The following is a 19,602-nucleotide window of genomic DNA, read 5'->3' on the forward strand; positions in this document are numbered from 1 at the left end:
TCTTTCAGGCTAACTGAGGCTGAAAATGAAGAAATATTTCTTGTGAATAATTGCATTCAATATTTATGATGGATTATAATAATACAGTGCTTTTCAATATACTCAAAGAGGCTTTACACAGAAGAAGAAAGAAAAAAAAATCAATATATGAAACAGATGACCACAAAAGCTCATTACACAACAGTAACCTTAGTAATGAGATACAACTGACAGCAACTCTTGCTGTCTTGCAACAGCCTCGTGACTAATGACTACATTTTTGAGATTGGAACTACAAACATGTACTCAAAATAAGGTTTTCCTCAAGTCAAACCATTTTACTAACCTTTCTGACTTCATATGGGTCAAGTGTCCGCAGCTGTAATGTGAATAGTTTACAAAAACATAACAACCAATAAGTAACATAAGCAACTATTTAGTGAGCTTTTGACAGCCTATTCCCCCATTCGGGAGAATGGGACACAACCAAATTTTGATTCAGATTTTCATAACAACAGGACGGGTTACGGCCAAGCATAATAGCTACTTCTGCTCACACGCACCAGCGTTATTAATATGTTGACAGATAATCAGATAGCAACTTAATGGTGTTCTGTTGGGATTGACTGGGTTAAGCTCCAAATAGAGATCACAGGGAAAGGAGGCAGCAGTTTCCTCCTTGTAAAACTGAAAAAACAACAGCGACTTTACCCCCTTCTTTTTTTAAACCATCCGTTTTTCTCTTTTACAGCTTTCAGGCTTAATTTATGTCATTCCTGTGGTCCGTGCTACCACAATCGTATCAATACTTGACCTAAAGGTGTCATTTATCCAAAATGAAGCAAGAGTTTCCAGGAGTCCGACTGTTTTGACAATGACATAAAGCATATTTCACACATAAATTCACTTCCATCTCTTTTAACCTACGATCTTTACTATCGTGGTCTCACGTTGAGCTAATGGATGGACAGAGATAAGGGACAGTTATAACCACATGTAAATATAACCTCACTGGGCTTTGGTCTGGTTGGAACAGCAACAGTGCTGCACTTTCTCTTTGATTCTGTAATGACCAATAAAGTGTGTGACGTCTGGAGATTAAAGAGGTTAAGGGTCAGGTGACATCACACCTCCTCCCTCAGTGATAACAACGAGTAGTCTGAGGTCAGTGTGTATGAAGGATAGTATGGATGTGATTTACTTTGTTGGATTCAGACGAAGCAGTGTCTTCTTCTGGTTCTCTAGTTCCTCTAAAATATATATTATTCTATTTTTTTAACTGTGTCTCCTCAGATGCTGAACCGCCATGGATCCAGTGCCCGGGGGACATTATTGCAGAGACAGATGAGCGTCGCGGCACCGCCAACATCAGCTGGAACGTCCCTGTTGCCACTGACAACTCTAAAGAGGAGGTTAGAGACTTTGTAGAGTGTAGTAGGGATGCAGCCAACAGCTATTTTCATCATCAATTAGTCAAACACAGGTCTCAATTTTTAAGAGCTGCTTGTCTTGACTGACCAACAGTCAAAAACCCAAATTTACTCTTTATGAATTTACAATCGTATAAAATCAGTAAATTCTCACTTTTGATATGATGAAACCAGAGAATGTTTGGCATTTTTGCTGATGAATGACTTAAATGATTATTTAATTATCATAATAAGTTGACAATTCATTTTCTATTGACTAACTGATTCATTGACAAATTGTGAATCAAGGAACCCAACCTGAGGGTCAGGGCCCCTGAAGGAGTCCCAAGATAAATCTGAGGGGTCACAAAATGATTAATGCGATAAGAATGTACAAAAAAAACATTCTGTTGCACAAAATTGTCTTTTTTTCTGACTTTTCTATCCTTTTTGCTATTTTCCTTGTGAAATATTGCATACTGTTACCTCTTCAGGTCCATAACAAGACCAGGTCAAAACCTAGTATATGGCTGGACCGTGTGTGGTCAATGTGTGAAACTGTGGCCATTTTGTTACTGGGATAGTCAGTGGTAGCATCTATAATGTGAATTCATGGATATTAAATGTTCATCTGCAATTTTCTGTAGTGGTCCCAGTAATATTTACTGGTAAAGTACTGAAGTAGCATCACATGACATGGTTAAGCTACATTTGAGTAGTTTGGTTTTAATATTGCATCTGCAATAACAATATTTTCCACTCATCTTGGGATGTTTAATTTGAAAGAGAACTTATTTTAATTCTGATTATAACTTTTGCTAATTACCTGTTAACTCCCGCTGCTCTGTCATCCGTTTCACTCTGTGGATGTTCCGTTTTTCACTCCGTGTTGAGTGTTGTGATGTGTGATTGTTACTTTGGGCGCTTTAACTGTGCGCTCTCCTTCATGCCTCTCTGCACCTTTTTTCTGGCTCTTTCCTGGTTGATGATCGTGGAGGATGCGGTGGAAATTATAAATGAAAGATTTGACAGCATTTTGGGTGCAAATTCAAGAGGCTCATCTCCGCCCAGTTACAGCAGTTACAGTCAAATCAAGTATTTTACCTGCAAGACTCGTGTTTTAATGCTGTTGTTCATCGTTTGTTTGTGATGTGAAAACGTCAGAGAAATAAATAAGAAATAAAACGCTTGCGTCCTGGTAGTAGTTCAGTTATAAAATCCAAACGCACCACGTAGCGTCTCTCCTGCCGCCTGTTGACAGCGCTGTCAGCCGGAAGGTCAATCGGTAGAGGAGACAGCATCTGTTTAAACAAGATTTCAGCCAATTTCACTGCATTTAACACCTGAGCTGAGAGCGTTAGAGCTCTCAGAGCAGAGACACAGTCGCTCTGCATCACTGCTGTCGTCCGCTTCCATCATCTCGTGCTGATTCATTTTGAAAGAGCAACAGTCAATGGGGAAACTCCAACATAGCCAGCCGACCATCGGTGAAACTTCATCACTCACTCAGGCACTCAGTCACTCACTCACGGACAACCGTGGTTATAGGGCTGGCCCAGATGTTGCGGTCCAGCCAAAAAGAGAGCATTACTCTCAGTGAAATTCCCCTGAATAAATAAAGGTTTCAAAAAACTTTGCAGACGCTGGCAGAGAACAACATTTCTCATTAGCACTCTCCTCATGAGGTGCACTTTTGAGTCAGTTCTTCATATTTTTACCGTCTCTCACTTCTCCAGGTGGTGGTGCAGGTGAAACCAGTGTACACTCCTCCCCAGCTGTTCCCCATCGGAAAGGAGACCATCACCTATATTGCGAGGGACCGCTCTGGGAACCAGGCCAACTGCTCCTTCACAGTCACTGTCGTTGGTGAGCTCATCCTTCCATATGGCCTGAGGAATGTCTCCCATTGCTTGATTTAGTGAGAGAGAGGAAAAAGTTTTGTTCACACTGTTGGCCATTTGTGCCCCATTTCACTTTCACAAAAAACAGTATGTGTAGAATTTAATCACGCGCAGTCGACCACCCCTCACCCATGCATTTCTACACATACTGGCTTTAAAGACATCAGAAAAAAGACTTCAAGATATCTCATTTGTTTGTTTTTTTTGCATCTGGACTTCTTCCATATGTTTTGAACACGTATCGGTTACAGTATATGCACGCCAATAAGTTTTGACAGAGTCAAGGCATCTCCCCAAATGACAATAAAGTCTGCTATTTGACTTTCTTTCCATTGTTTTGGCTTGTTTGCTAATGCTGGCTCAAGTACACACAGATGAACTGCTACAGTATGCATACTTATAGACTGAGATAACTTACACATGAGTAGCATAATATTTATTGTTTCAAGGCAGGGCTCACTGAGTTCAATGAAACATTCAAATCTAAATCGCATGTAAGTTACATTTGATTGGATTTTGTGCCGCCCTGAAACCTAATATCGACCACTTTTGTTCCATATCAGAACTGAAAAAATGCAACTCTTGCACTCACCTTTTTGTCGAGCAGAAAATAACAGATCCGTGTCACATGATGTGGAAGAAATTTCATAATGGAACACTTCTATCAGCTGCAATGTGACAGGAAAAGTCCTACCACCTGATCTGTTTGTTATTCCTTCAGTTTCCCTCCGTGCCGCAGCTTACCTCTGTCACTCAGAGTAAAACTGTATTATAATCAACACACTCAACAGTCAGGCAGCCCGTACGCGCCAGCAGGTGAAAAACAGGGTAACAGCAGAGAGTAAAAAACAGGGGTGTCCCATGTCAACCGCTCAATAATCACAGCAGTCAGTGGGAGAAACCTCAAGAGTGGTAGCCGTGAACATTTCCATATGTTATTATGGGGGTGGAACGTTGTGGTTTTTTATTAGAGACCTGTGTTTAACTAGTGCCCTCTGACACTCTTTGCCGCTGCACTGAAAAAGTCAGATCACAGTGTACCACATCTCTAATAACGCCGTAATCTGTTCCAGTCTTGGGAGCAATTTTGAGTTTTGCAGTCTGTTTGTTTTTCACAGCTGGTGAATGTTTAATGACCGCCATCAATATGTATAATGTTCACAAATGTTGCCGCTTTTATTGTGTGTTCCCCATCTGGCAATCAGACATAAAAAAACTACCGTTAACAACCTTATATCCCCTTTCTAGATACGGAGCCTCCGGTGATTGACAGGTGCAGGTCGCCGCCGTCGGTCCAGGCCACAGACACGGAGAAGGAGACGGCAGTTGTTTGGGAGGTGCCACAGTTTTCCGACAACTCAGGTATGTCTGGTCGCCTTTCTCAGATGGCAGCTCCGTAGATGGTTTATTCTTTTGCTCCTCTGTTCCACTCCGCTCCACCCTCTTCCTCCACTGATGATGGTTAAACAGGATCTTTTCCATTGGGTGACTGGAAAAAAAGGATCAGGAGTAGGGTTCTGTGCTGTTCTGTGTGTGTATATGTGTGTGTGTGTGTGTCCATTATAATGAGAGACACTGGACAGAGAGGATGGATTGTCATTGAGTGCATAAATACCTCATTAGCGTGTCTGTGTTTAAGAGAGATAGAGAATAGCGGACAAATTAAGCTGTTGCTACAGCGACTGTTAATGTCATTAATGTTTTACCAGATGGACGCAGTCAAGAGAAGCAGGTGTTTTCTCTATGAAAAATGTTCTTTTGTGGGAATTTGTGCTCATTCCATCCATTTTTCACACAGTCATTTGTATAATTACAGTATGTGAGCACAGCCGGTACTTAACTCATATGAGAGTTAATTGCTTTAAATGCTCAAATCTTTTTTTTTTTTTTCTTTCCTAATCAGAGTGACCACAATATACAATAGATGACTGTCTGAGCAAAGTAGACGCTCCAGCAAAATATCAATTTAGTTCCCCACATAGGTCACATTAGCAGCACTGGAATGAGTATTGAGTTTCTGCTTAAATGATAACTAAGTAACATTTTTCCACTTGAAATTTACATGAATACAGAAGTGCTGGCAGTATTCAAACATTAGTACTCATTATGAAAAATCAAACCTTTCAGCGTCATTCAAAGTGTAAGTAAGTTCATGTGTAAGCAGCATCTTATGTTGAACACTTTATGATCTTACTGTATGTTTTGTATGTGAAAGCTTTATCTCTAAAGTAACAGCTGTCAGATTCATTTAATATTGTAAAAGTGCAATAACTCCTTTGTGTAAAAACTTTACTATTTTACACAAAGACATTTTTCGAGCGGCACAGCCTCAATTTCTTGTTCAAGGGCAGTTCAAGTCCCGCTGTAAAGAAGAGTATCAAGGCTACTCTGACAAATAGATTAAATATCGTAGAGCTGGCAGGCTTTCTCTCGCTGTACCCAAACAGCGATGGTGGTGACAGACAACAAACCAGACTTCTCCAGGGATCCAGCCCACAGCCAGGCCCATGAAATTCACTGGCTCTGGCTCCATACACACACACACACACACACACACATGAGTGACACTAACTCCGCTGCTCAGATATGTGTTTGTGTGCATGTGTGTGTGTGTTCAGAAATGTAGGCAGGCATTAACGGACACACAATCACAGGCCTCAAACTCCATGTCTCGCTCCTGAGGCCCCAAAGTGATCATTCCCCCCACGTGTCTGCAGAGGTGCACCCCCTTCAAACACACGCTGGTCTTGCACACATATACTGTAATAACAGGCTGCTGTGGCTGCTTTGGGGCCACATGACATCAGCAGAGCGCTGCTTCGACGTCAGTGTTTTGTTTTTCCAGGCCCACACCCTGATGCCAGCTCTATATATAGTCGCGACTTGGTAGACCCACACATAAACACATGTACAAACACACACACTGGCTATATATAAGGGGAGACACCAGACTCCAGCAGGCCAGACGTGTGTCAGCCCCGTTGGAACGACGTCTCTACTGTAAGTGTTGTAACGGGTTAGATGAAGTGGACGGAAAGGAGTTTTCCCACCTTCTCTTTTTTGTTTTTTTTACTCCTGTCTCTGACACTTAGTTCAGATGTTTTTTATTAGTTTTTGTCCAGAACCTGTGTATCAGCCCACAGGATCTCTCTCACACACACACACGCACACACGCACACACACACACACCACATCTCATCACCGCTGCCTCTCCCAAAGCCCCATCCATCACTCTCTTCACATTTAGTTTTTTTTTTTTTTTTTTTTTTTTTAAAGCCAACCAGACTGTAGCAATTTTCCCTCTCCAATCCCCAGAGCTACCATGTGATGCCCAGACACACTCTTCTCATGTCGACGTATCACTGTTTAGCATAACTTCTATGGTTTACTCAGAGTGACTCATTTAGTCCTGGAAAAAGGAGTAAGACTAAGGCTGCCCTCTGCAGGATAACTAGAATAACACTTAAGAAATGGTTCTGAACTTGTATGAGTGAAAACAAAAATTTGCAATCTTCCAGGTTATAAATTGCGCTCATTTCATTACAGTAATGTGTTGTTGATTATTCTTATGACAGGTGTTTTACTGGACTTCCCCATAAAAGGACAATATCAAACTCTAGTGTTACAGTATCAGCACTAATTAAAAATGTCATAATATTGATGGAATTTTATTACAATGATGTGTTTTTACATCAAAATATAATCAATTGTGTGTTAAATGTACTGTTTGTCTATTACCAACACTTTTGTAATGTGTGTCTCAGGTGGTCGCCTCATAGTGAACGGTAGCCATACGCCAGGCTCTCTGTTCTCAATCGGAGAGACTCTGGTCCAGTACACCGCCACTGATACAGCAGGAAACAGCCGCACCTGCAACCTCACCGTCACTGTACAAGGTACATAAGTGACAGATGTCATCATGGATCTTTAAATGTCTTTTTACTGGATCTTGTATAAATAGCGTTATGACCATTGAATTATGCAAATATGAATAAGACAAATAAAGTAATCTAACTCTGATGCTAGATCAAATTAAACTAAAACAGTGCACATGTCATTAATGTCTATGTTTGTGAGTATATCTAAATATACGGTTTGTGATCACAGTATTGCTTAGACCATGCACCTGCTTAGACATTATTACATACAGTATTTTAGCTTAAAATATATTAAAAAGTTTATTATTGAAAAGTATTTGCATACTCGTCAAATAATGTTAAACAATAGGATTTCAGTATTGATTTAACTTATGGTGTTGATTGTATATGATGGTATTATTACAGTACTGCAGCCTTATATCACCAGCAGGTCTCTAAGGTCCTCTGATCAGGGTTTGCTGGTTGTTCCTCGATCTAGGCTTAAGACTAAAGCTTTTGAGGTTGTGGCTCCTAAACTTTGGAACTGTCTCCCTTTGAACTTAACATCTGTGGAGACGTTTAAAAAGGAGCTCAAGGCCCATTTGTTTAGACTTGCCTTTATGTAATTTTTCTTTTTTCTATTTAATTCTGTTTTTATAGAAGCACTTTGTGACATATCTGCTCTAAAAAGATGCTACAGTATAAATAAAGTTACTTACTTACACATTGTGCTCCAGCATGAATGATGTCATACTTGTGTTTGTCCAGGGACGACCTGTGATCAGCCGTATGTCCCCATGAACGGAGAGTTCATCTGCCTAGAAGAGGAGGAGGGGGTTAACTGTACTCTTCGCTGTAAGGAAGGCTACAGCTTCACTAAGGACGCAGTGCACAGCTACTTCTGCCCTTACAACGGTGTGTGGAAGCCGCCGTACTCTGCAGACAGACCCGACTGCTCAGGTGAGCACAACACAAGTTACTCTGTTTATATACAGTATATTGAAACATTCAGTTAGCTGCTGTCTACACTGGGCTACTACTTACTGTGTGTATCTCAGGTGGGTCTCATTGCTGCACACAATTTCATAATGCACATACTATTTTTAGGATTGTTATTGTGTAGTTTTAGACTATTTTAAGGACATAATACTGTGTGCAGCAACTTAAAATAAAGCATCTTACTGTATAAAATCATTTTTGTCTTTCCCAGTGAATCGTATTGCAAACAACGGGTTCAAGCCCTTTGAGATGCTGTTTAAAGCATCACGTTGTGACGATGTGGACCTGGTCAAGTCATTCACTGGAGAGTTCAACACTAAACTGGGAGGAATGGTGAGGAGCTGTAGACACACAGACACACACACACACACACACACACACACACACACACAATATGTATCCTATTAGAGTAGTAGTAGGGATCCAATGAATGTTCTTCAACATTCTTCCATTTGTTATGAATAATCTCTGAAACATGCTTTGTTTTTTTTCTTCACAGCTCCCTAACATTTGTAGCAGTGATGATGTCACATGCAAGTTGGAGGTGCTGTCACAAGGTCACTGTCTCGAGTACAACTACGACTATGAGAATGGATTTTCTATTGGTATGCATGCACAAATACGCCCTCACTAAACACCAACACTTTTACTTTGAGTGAAGCATCTTTTTTTATAATTATTCCTCCCTCTTCCTGTCTTAATATCCATCAGTACCAGGGGGTTGGGCTAACAACTGGAGTCCTCAGGGCTCCCAGGACTACGCCTACTTCGAATCAGGCTTTGTGCCGGGCGCTCGACAGCTCACCAGCCGGCAGCAACGCAGCAACGTGCAACACGGAAGCGTGCAACGAGGCAGCGTGCAACGCGGTAGCGTGCAACGTGGCAGCGTGCAAGGCGGCATCGTGCAGCGTGGCAGCGTGCAAGGCGGCAGCGTGCAGCGTCCCCAACGTACCAAGAGGCACCGAAAGATCAGAGGCCCCACCAGAGACCAAAAGATACAGATCTTTTTCAACATCACAGGTAGAATGAATTTCATGTGATTTTTGTGTTTTTAATGAACTTTACAGTAAAATCAACTGTGGTCTAAATGTTAATTTACCCTGATGAGTTGTGCGTTATTACCCTGTTACGCTTCCATGACAAACTTTCTGGATACTGACATTGCACATTGAGGCTGACACAAGCTACAACAAGGAAAAAAAACATAAAATACACATGAAAATGTATTGAAGAACCACTATTTTATTAAATAAAGTAAAATATAGTCTTACACTTCATGTCAGGCTTTAGGGTTAGCTTAGTTTAAGGTTTGTCACAGTTAGGCATGATAACTAATAAGCATATTGTTTGCATAATGACTATATTATCTCATCCTCATTGCGTATATCTGTGTTTTTATATTTTATACCATCTGTTGTTAGTTATCAGTCCTTTAAACTTTGCCCGTTCTCCCAGCAAGCATCCCTCTGCCCCTGTCGAGGAACGACTCAATCGAAGTGGCCAATCAGAGGAGGCTCCTGCGGACCCTTGAGCAGCTGACCAATCGTCTGAAGCGAACGTTGGCCAAGCAGCCGCTGTCCAGTTTCCACGTGTCCTCAGAGATGATTGTAGCCGATCCTAAATCGCTGGAAGGCAAGAAGGCCTCTCTGTTCTGCAGGCCGGGCTCTGTGCTCAAAGGCAGGATGTGTGGTGAGTGGGAAGGCCTTGTGTCGGTCACTATTTATAAAGAAATAACATTTTATGCCACGTTAAATGAAGGGTTCACTCACCTTAACTCAGATTATCAACTTCTTTATTTGTGGATTAGAGTTTAATCACCTTTATAACAACATAACATACATGGAATAAGGATATTAAGTAAATCAAGACTCTAAAAGTTTTACCATTTCATCACTAACTGTGTTGCAGTTCAATGTCCGGTGGGAACGTACTTCTCTCTGGAATATAATGAGTGTGAGAGCTGCTGGCTGGGCTCCTACCAGGACCAGGAGGGTCAGCTGGAGTGTAAGTCCTGCCCTGAGGGAACCTCCACGGCCTACCTGCACTCCCGCAGCGTGGCTGAGTGCAAAGGTACGATGCATGCATGTATTTTGATAATAAAGTAGAATAAACTACCTCTCAGTTACTGGTTGTCATAGGTGACTATCTTGCTATTTGGTACCACACGCTGGATAAATTAAACACAAATTATTTGCAAATTATGCTTGAAATGAGCACTAAACGTACTGTGTGTTAATCGTACAACTGTACTTTTTTCACTTTCTGTGTCTTAATATCCCTCATGATGTGGTTACTTGCATGTGCTTGCAGGGCAGTGTAAGCCTGGTAGTCACTCTCTGAACGGGTTGGAGATATGCGAGTCATGCCCACTGGGTCACTTCCAACCTGGCTACGGCGCCAGGGAGTGTCTGGTCTGTCCTGACGAGACTTCCACCGTTACCAGAGGAGCAGTTGACGAGATGGAGTGTGGAGGTGATACAGTTTGACAGTGTAGAGCTCACACCCTTAATGTCCTATCAAACTGCTAATTTCACCTTTGAAAGGCATTAATCATCGTCAAATTATTCAAATGCTGCTAGGTAACAAAAATAAAAACGGCCTTTAGTGTTATATCTGTCATTATTGTGCCTTCATGAGCAATTATATCAGAAAAGCAAATTCCTCTTTGGAAATTTAATATGATTGCCCTTAAAAGTTGGATGATAAATCTGGAAACTGAGAACTGCTTGCTACCTGAGTTTCCGAGTTAAAATATAAAAATACACTGTAACCTTTAAACTTGGACTTGGAGCTCACAGATGTTGGATTTTCCAACTGACAAATGCCAATTTTTAAACATTTTTGGGACATTCAGGCACTTCGCCTGCTCATTCGTATTCCTCTGTATCTTTTTTTCCCTTTTCTGTCCTCTCCTCTCCTCTTTCTTCTCTCCTCTCCTCACCTCTCTCCTCTCCTCTACTCTCCTCTATTCTACTGTACTCTACTCTACTCTACTCTACTCTACTCTACTCTACTCTACAGTCCCTTGTTCGGCGGGCCATTTCTCTCGTACTGGTCTGGTTCCTTGTTACCCTTGTCCTAGAGATTACTACCAGCCCGAACATGGCCGCTCCTACTGCCTGTCCTGCCCCTTCTATGGAACCACCACGGTTACCGGGGCAACCACCATCCAGCATTGCTCCAGTAAGTGTCCCAGTTGAGGAGACCCCAAATCTTTTTCCAAGTCAAACCAATACAAATACACACACAGACGCTCCACTACATAATGTTTCATCCTGTGACAGAAACTATGAAATGCAGATGATTTTAACCGTCTTTGGGGTTTTCTTAGACCACCATTAAGGTCCTCATGAAGGTGTCAGAATCCCATTTTGGAGACCCTCCTGTTATTGTAAAGCCACCACGATAAGAATGACATGCAACACATTTAACAAGACCCAGATCCTTTTCTCCTTAAAGGAAAATTATGGGGAATATAAAACAGACCAAATGGACCACAAGGAACCCATTTCTGAATTTTTTTTTGAAATTCTACCTTCAGTGTCAAAGATCTGTAATGTAACATATATGTCATAACGATATGTCCCTAACTTGTTTTATATCAATTTGTTCAAGAAATGTGGTCAGAACAGGTTAAATGTCATACAGGACGTCTTATTAAAGCATCAGAATTGTTAAATGGGTTGAAACGTACTGTTAGTAACAAAAAAACAAGCTTTTTAAAATTACCTAGTTCTGTCACATTTGCTGACCAGGCACACTGCCACCATTTTGGAAGTGATGTCATAGGTACACAGATTCACACATTGTCACATGACTGCACCAGGATGTTCAGTAGATGTCACTTAGGGACTTCATGAGTTAAAATCAAGGATAAAGCTGTATGAGGAATTTTCCAGAACAATGAAAGGGTTGGTGACACCTGTGTCACCGTGGGTTCTTATGGGTTAAGCATGTAGCCGTATGTTAATGTTGTTTGTGTTTGCCAAAACTGATATTCTTTGAAATCTCCATAAATCATTCTTTATTGACAAACAGATTTACCATAAATTTAGAGGTTATAAGATATTTTCAATTAAATCTTTGAAAAACTGTGAAATTCATTTTTTAACATTAAGTGTTCAAGTTATTTGGAACAAAAATTTTGCCATAGTAAATATAGTTTGTTCTGTATTTTCTTGCATGTCAGAGTTTTTTTATGGTTGTTGTTGTTTACTGTGCTAACACTGTTAGTACATTAAAAACAAAAACTATACTCCAACACTTTGCCCCCTACTGTAGTTTCAGGTTATAAACGCTATAAACTCTGATGAGAGCAGATGTGATTTTCACACTCACAGAGTTCTATTTTAACACTTTTGTGTTATGTTTAGCTGTAAAATGATTTATGTCTAATTTCTGCAAGTCGTGCCAGCTGAAGTCAGCAGAAAGCAAAATATATGTAACTGTTTTATGTCCGTGTGACAGCTTCTCTACAGTTTCAAAACTTACTGCCATCACTCCAGTTGTGTGGTGTCTGATCAGTGTTGTGACAGCTTAGTCCAATTGGAAAAGGGATTACTGCACGGGATCAGGGGGGGAAATGGAAATAATATGACTTTTATTGCGCTGCTGGAGAATGGAAATGAATAACACTGCATGCCTGAAGTGTGGGAATGAACAGTGGTTAAGAGATGCTGCCAGTTTTTAATAAGAATACAGACTTTTGTTCAGCTGGATCTCAACCGTCTGCCAGTCTGGTAGCAAGGGGAAAGATCATTGCTGTGTTTTTCCGACTCGCCTTTGCTCACATTGTCTGTATTTTTTTCTGGGTGTCATTCTCAGGTTTTGGCTCCAGTTTTCTTCCAAAAGAGGAGAGTGTGACTGCAGCTCCAGAGGTGGAGGTCAGCGAGGACTACCAAGCCAGCAGTCAGGTCAGTCTTAATCTTTTCAAAATCTTTTAAAGCAAACTTTTTAAAATATCATTATAGCCGTTAACATCCAACATGGAGCATCTCTGTTATATATGTATGTAAAAAAAAAAAGATACACAGAAGCAAAATGGTTACAGCGACTTCATGGACAGACAGTAAAATCATGACTAATAACTGCAACATTAATATTTGAAGTGAAATGTGCAGAAGGGGTTTTACTGAATGACTCACTAGACAAAGTGTGAGGTAGTGGTTTTGTAGAGTGTTGCATCATGCGGGTGACGCTATGATCCGGCTGTTTCCGCAGGTTTTCCATGAGTGCTTCCTGAATCCCTGTCAGAATAAAGGAACGTGTGAGGAGGTCGGGGCGGGATACGTCTGCACCTGCATGCCTGGTTTCACAGGTAAAACACAAGTCAGAGCTTCACCTGGTCAGCCAATAACTTTCATTAACAACGGCCGGTTAAATAAAGATGATTAGTAGTTTGTAGTGGTTAATAGGGATCACTGTTACCCAGCTGTCATGATAGACTGCTTATCAGCTGTTATAGATAATTTCCTTAAGCTTAATTGTGAGAAAACAGATGTCCCTTTTTCACTGATTAGCACTTGTGCAGCTAAGCAAACAGCTGCTTTCAGCCTTTAAAAGTGAGATTCAAAGCCACTTTTGATTTGCATATCAACTGCGAACATGTCAAGTCATGATCACATTGTTGTTTTTTGTTTGTCTTTTGTTCTGTTTTTACGTACTTGTGTTGCACTTTCTCCAGAAAGATGCTATATCACTTAATTTTGTTTTTATGACTAAGAAGAAGAAATAAATCAATACAAATGGAAACAAACTGATGCCTGAATGAACAATTTAATGATTTTTACAGACTGCCTCTCACACATACATCATGCAGTCAGACAAATCAAAATGTTAAGTGTTTCAAATTTAAATCAAATCCACTTCAAGACTTTTTTGATTCATACTGAGTTGACCTCAATCCAGTAATCAGCATGTAAAAATGAAAACAGCCTCATTTACTTTCCAAATGTATACAGTACATTCACATTTTAGTCCTGACATCAGCTTTTCCTTCATGTTTGCTTTTATCTCAGTGGATATTAATCTCAGCTACAGTTAGTTGTTTTGTATGTGACTCTGTTATAATGAATACTTGATGCAGCATCTGATATTTCCCCCTCAGGTGCCAAGTGTGAAATTGACATAGATGAATGTGACTCTACTCCGTGCCAGAATGGAGGCCTGTGTAAGGACGGTATGGGAGACTTCCAGTGTCAGTGTAAGCCTGGATTTTTAGGTAAGGGAGCATTTAGGAACTAAAGGCTTAGTTTTTGCTTCACACAAAGGTCTGGGGTATAAAAAGGGTGAACAGTATGAAATAATGGAAAATCAGCATAATTATTTCCAGGTCTTGGAAGGTTTGGAAAAAAAGTGACTTACAGGCCACATTTTTATGTAGGCCAGCATTATTTCATATTCATTGAATAATCTTAAACCCAACATGTTTCCTTGCCACCATCAACTCGTCGTTGCTGCGTCAGGTAAAAACCCAACTTTGATGTGCAAAGAAGAACAGTCGCGGTTTGCCATTTGGGTTTAAAATGGTTTTAGTCTTTCCAGGGTGTCTTAAGCCATAAAAGATGATGTGACCATTTGATTGGAATAAAAACAAACTTTTCCCATCATAACAGTGATATTTAACAAAAGCCAAAATCCTCAAAATATGAAACCAAGTAAAAATACAAGACTGGAAAAACAATGGTTCGAGGTGAAAGTATTTTAAGGTTTTATCCAGTTGTAATTTTCTTGTCTTTAAATTAAGACATATGTCTGCTTCATGGGACACCTTAGTAATGACGTTTAACAACATTTAATGACTCATACAAGTACAGAACGTTGTTTAAAATGCACTTAATAAACAAATATTTCTGCTCATCCTCCATCTCCGTTCAGCTCTTAACGTCGTGCCCCTCTTTGTCTCAGGCTCTCTGTGTGAGGCGGAGGTGAACGAGTGTATCTCCTCCCCCTGTCTGAATGAAGGTGTGTGTGTGGACGAGGTCAACAAGTTCACCTGCAGTTGTGCTGGCGGCTTCACAGGTTAGATAACAGGACGGTGTTACATTTTCATTCCATCAGATATCAGTTTTTGGCGTTTGATTTCCTCGTCAGACAGTTACACTGTATTACATAACTTCAGATAATTATTCATGCAGATTATAGGAAATGGAAGGTAGTAAAACTGCTTATGCTCCTGTTTCTATTACTGCATATACATACGTACATAGAGTATATATACAAATGTAATTATACCAGGTACAAATGATCATGTGTTCTTCCTTATAGTGCAACATGAGAACTTTACACTCATGTATTGTACATATCTGTCTTTGTCACATTTCTGCAGGATCTCGATGTGAGCTGGAGATAAACGAATGTCTGTCCGACCCCTGTCTGAACGGAGGCGTGTGTGAGGACTTGACCGGCGGTTACACTTGTAATTGCGCCGCCGGCTTCTCAGGAGATAGCTGCGAGATCAACGTCGACGAATGTTACAGCACCCCCTGTCTGAACGGAGGCTCGTGTCTGGATGCTGTTAACAATTTCAGGTAATAAAGATTCATTTGTATTTGAGACGTCCCATCAGTTGTGTTTATACAAGACTCGTGATGTAATGTTACCTCTAAACAATGATTGTGTAAATACATAATGCTTCTCTGTCTCAGGTGTCAGTGCGTCGAGGGCTACCGGGGACGGGTCTGTGAGGTGGACGTGGACGAGTGCGACCCCAACCCCTGTGTGAACGGGGCCAGCTGCCTGGACGGTCTGGGGACCTACACCTGCCGCTGCCTCCCTGGGTTCAACGGAACCAGGTGTGAGACAGGTACTATAGGACAGACGACGCATCACCATGGCAACTGTAGAGGAAGAAGAGAGTGAAAAAGACAGATTACTGATGTTAATTTTATACAGCTGTTAGTTTCACCTCAGGGAATATTTCCATTTGAGCAAAGCTGGCGAGTTATTTGATTGCTATGAGACTTTATCTGGTAGGAAGATGATTTGCCATTTTTATTGCTTTTTTTTTGTTGAGTTTTTTTTTCCAGCGTATTTTATGACATACTTTAAAAACTGTTGTGTGGAACACATGATTTGCACCAATGTTCCCAGTAAAAAATGGTCTCTTTGACATGTGGCCCATTAAAAGAAGGTCCTTGAAGGATCTTGTCACAGGTTACATATCGCAACTCATATCAAGTTGTTAGTAGTTTAACTGAAGAGTGATTTTTCCACAACAGTTTGAATTATTTTAATTATTTTTAGATGCTTGAAGAGGCAGAGTGTTCAGTATTTCACACCAAAACATAAGATGATAGATGATAGAAATGAAAAAATATTTTTTGCAGTTAATGTTGTTTATCATTTTATGATATCTCATCTTTGTATCTGTGACCCCTTGTGGGTCTCACTTGCATGATTATATGTGAATTACAATTTATTGAAAAAAGGGACAAGAACAATCAACGAGAAGAAGATAAAGTTGTAAAGAGCAAATCAAAAACAGCAGCAATTATAAAGAATAAATATTTTTATTCACTCCTCGTATAAATATTTCTCTGATTTGTCCTATCAGAGATGTCTTCTTCCTTCAACCTGGACTTTGAGGTGTCGGGTATCCATGGTTACGTGATGATGGACGGAGTGATGCCAGCGCTTACAGAGATCACCTGCGCCTTCTGGATGAAGTCATCGGACACTACCAATTACGGCACACCCATCTCCTACGCTGTGGAGGGCAGCGACAACGCTTTCCTTCTCATAGACTATAACGGGTCAGTATACCAAGAATTAAGAGAGAATAAATGCACATACATAGTAATTTTCTTGCATCCTTTTATTATTTACCTCTCTAATACCTTCTATCTTTTGCATTAAACTCTCTTTGACCATTTTCTTCTTCTTCCCGGTGTCCACCCTCCTCCCTACAGGTGGGTGCTGTATGTGAACGGTAGGGAGCGGATCACTGACTGTCCTGCTGTGAACACGGGTCACTGGTACCACATCGGGGTGTCCTGGAGGAGCTGGGATGGTGACTGGAGAATCTACATCAATGGGAAGCCCTCAGACGGAGGAAAAGGCCTGTCAGTCGGCACCACTATCCCAGGTGTAGTGCTATCCTCGGCTTGGTCACTCTTCCGCCAAGACAAAAGTTTTGAATAGGCAATAACAATGAAGTTAAATGTTTAATAAAATGTTGGATGTCTTAGTTTCTAAATAAATAAAGATTCTCATATAAACACAGTATTCAAGTAGACAAGGACTTTCTCAGTGAGTAGTGGTTAACCTCTGAGCTTTTACCTGTGTCCTGTAGCTGGAGGGGCGCTGGTATTAGGTCAGGACCAGGACCAGAGGGGCGAGGGCTTCAACCCTGTCGAATCCTTTGTCGGCTCCATCAGCCAGCTCAACATCTGGGATCGTGTTCTCACCCCGCAGCAGGTAAATATCAGATTGAGCTCAGCTTGTCTGTGTGAAACCAGGTAATTTAATATGTTGCCAAGAAATAAAAGAACTATGTGAATGTAATTTTTAACATGTTTTAGCAGCTGAACTTCACCTCCTCTGGTCATATGTTTGCCGTTGTAGATCAAGGTCCTGGCGAGCAGCTGTCCAGACACCCATGTCACCCACAAAGGGAACGTCCTCGCCTGGCCAGACTTCCTCAGCGGAGTTGTGGGCCGAGTGAAAGTAAACCTCAGTAGCATTTTCTGTGCTGGTAAGGGTGCTCCGCAAACGTCAACAATATATTAACTTGAATGACGAGCTGCATGTACACAATTAGTTTTAACTTTGTATTCGTGAGGAGAATACTTTACTGTATGCAGCTCTTAACCTTTCAAATTCAAGTTTAAACATGTCCTGTTGCATGCAAGTAAAACCTCAGTGACTCAGTGTCTGTTCTTACCAGACTGCCCCAAGCTGGAGAACTCCGTGGCCCACCTGCACGCCTCCACTGTGGAGGTGAGCCCCGGAGCCCAGGTCCAGCTGTCCTGTGATCCCGGTTTCTACCTGCTGGGGGAGCCGGTGCTGCAGTGTCAAAATAAAGGAGAGTGGAGCCACCCTCTGCCCAGCTGTGAACGTGAGACACCGACATGAACTGCTCTCTGATTTGCATTGCAAATGAGTCATATCTGTGTGTCCCCGTCTTGTGTTTTTGTTTTATTCTCGACAATTAAACTTGTATTTTAGGATTGGATGGTCACAGTGTGGCATTTATCTTTAATTAAATAAATCTGATCTGATCTAAATGTGTCTGTCAGTCTGTGTCCAATCTGTGTCCAATCTGTGTCCTGCAGCAGCCGGATATATGGTTCTACTGTACTACATATTTGCGAGACTCAGTGAATAACACAGGTCTTCGATAATATTACTCTGTCCTCTGTATGTGTTACAGGAGTGTCCTGCGGGTCTCCTCGTCCTCTGGAGAACGGCTTGTTTCAGGGGGAGGACTTCCATGCTGGCAGCTCTGTGGACTATCAGTGTAACGCTGGTTTTTACCTGCTGGGAGACGCCAAAGTGCACTGCACCAACAGTGGCAAGTGGGGAGGAAATCCACCAGCCTGTCTCGGTACTTCATTACGTAATATATCTAAAGGCATAAACACAGATAAAAATACATTTCATATCAGTAAAATATGGAAAATAAAAATCCTGTCGGGAAGATTGACAAGTAACAAAATATATTTCATACTTTTCTGTGGATGTGTTCAGATGTGGATGAGTGTGCTCTGGGATCAGACTGTGATGATCACGCCAGCTGTCAGAACACGGACGGCTCCTACACCTGCACCTGCATCCACCCGTACAGTGGAGACGGCAAGAACTGCACAGGTAAATACTTCACATGAGCATTTTAGTGCACTTATAGATATTTTGCTGTCCTTTTAATTACTATTAGTAGCAAAAATAACAAATACTGATTAAAACAAAGCTGAAAAAAGAAAAAAGTTACAATCCTCTTCTTATTTTAGGCCCTATTAAAGACACTTTGTGCACCATTTCATCTGTCCATACATTATTCTGTTATTCTCTGTGTTCCTAACAGAGCCAGTGAAGTGTGAGAACCCCGGGGCTCCTGAGTTCGGCCACAGAGAAGGCAGCAACTTCCTGATGGGTAGCGAAGTTGTCTTTGGCTGCGAGAACGGCTATGAGCTGATCGGCTCGGCTCGGCTCCGCTGCCTGGAGACAGGAAGCTGGGACAATGTTGTCCCTTATTGCAGCGGTGAGGGGTTGTTTGTCATGCCATCACAGTGAAGCACTATCTGACATACTATTTGTGTACTGTACAAAATGTGACTCTTTTCTGTTTGGAAAAGATTAATTGAAGCCATTCAGAGGTCAACTAATTGTCAGCATGTGATCTTGTATAAGTTAAAAGTAGATTTTCACCAGATTTAGGCTACATGCATCTCAAGTAATACATAGCAGTGATGTGCACAAATTCCAATAAGTAGTTGAGTGTTTTATTCTATATATGTG

At 41.1% G+C, this 19,602-nt stretch overlaps 1 protein-coding gene across 6 annotated transcripts in view; it reads left to right on the forward strand.

Annotated features, from left to right (window-relative positions):
* Window positions 1-19,602, forward strand: part of svep1 (sushi, von Willebrand factor type A, EGF and pentraxin domain containing 1) — a 118,341-nt gene that overhangs the window by 66,986 nt on the left and 31,753 nt on the right. For all 6 annotated transcript variants that reach the window (XR_006093707.1, XM_042402407.1, XM_042402406.1 and 3 more), the window contains 26 exons: window positions 1,273-1,391; window positions 3,125-3,254; window positions 4,538-4,651; window positions 7,054-7,185; window positions 7,915-8,106; window positions 8,357-8,478; window positions 8,645-8,750; window positions 8,857-9,165; window positions 9,601-9,834; window positions 10,054-10,215; window positions 10,456-10,617; window positions 11,167-11,328; window positions 12,970-13,058; window positions 13,366-13,462; window positions 14,252-14,365; window positions 15,052-15,165; window positions 15,473-15,674; window positions 15,792-15,949; window positions 16,700-16,898; window positions 17,055-17,230; window positions 17,438-17,562; window positions 17,710-17,839; window positions 18,032-18,202; window positions 18,518-18,691; window positions 18,835-18,954; window positions 19,169-19,345. Coding sequence is in view for 5 of the 6 variants with exons in the window: in XM_042402407.1 (XP_042258341.1) it covers window positions 1,273-1,391; window positions 3,125-3,254; window positions 4,538-4,651; window positions 7,054-7,185; window positions 7,915-8,106; window positions 8,357-8,478; window positions 8,645-8,750; window positions 8,857-9,165; window positions 9,601-9,834; window positions 10,054-10,215; window positions 10,456-10,617; window positions 11,167-11,328; window positions 12,970-13,058; window positions 13,366-13,462; window positions 14,252-14,365; window positions 15,052-15,165; window positions 15,473-15,674; window positions 15,792-15,949; window positions 16,700-16,898; window positions 17,055-17,230; window positions 17,438-17,562; window positions 17,710-17,839; window positions 18,032-18,202; window positions 18,518-18,691; window positions 18,835-18,954; window positions 19,169-19,345 (3,990 nt within the window). In the remaining variant the exon portion in view is untranslated. The remainder of the gene's footprint in view (window positions 1-1,272; window positions 1,392-3,124; window positions 3,255-4,537; window positions 4,652-7,053; window positions 7,186-7,914; window positions 8,107-8,356; window positions 8,479-8,644; window positions 8,751-8,856; window positions 9,166-9,600; window positions 9,835-10,053; window positions 10,216-10,455; window positions 10,618-11,166; window positions 11,329-12,969; window positions 13,059-13,365; window positions 13,463-14,251; window positions 14,366-15,051; window positions 15,166-15,472; window positions 15,675-15,791; window positions 15,950-16,699; window positions 16,899-17,054; window positions 17,231-17,437; window positions 17,563-17,709; window positions 17,840-18,031; window positions 18,203-18,517; window positions 18,692-18,834; window positions 18,955-19,168; window positions 19,346-19,602) is intronic.

This window comes from Thunnus maccoyii, chromosome 22 (assembly GCF_910596095.1).
Source record: "Thunnus maccoyii chromosome 22, fThuMac1.1, whole genome shotgun sequence".
Lineage (NCBI taxonomy): Eukaryota > Metazoa > Chordata > Actinopteri > Scombriformes > Scombridae > Thunnus > Thunnus maccoyii.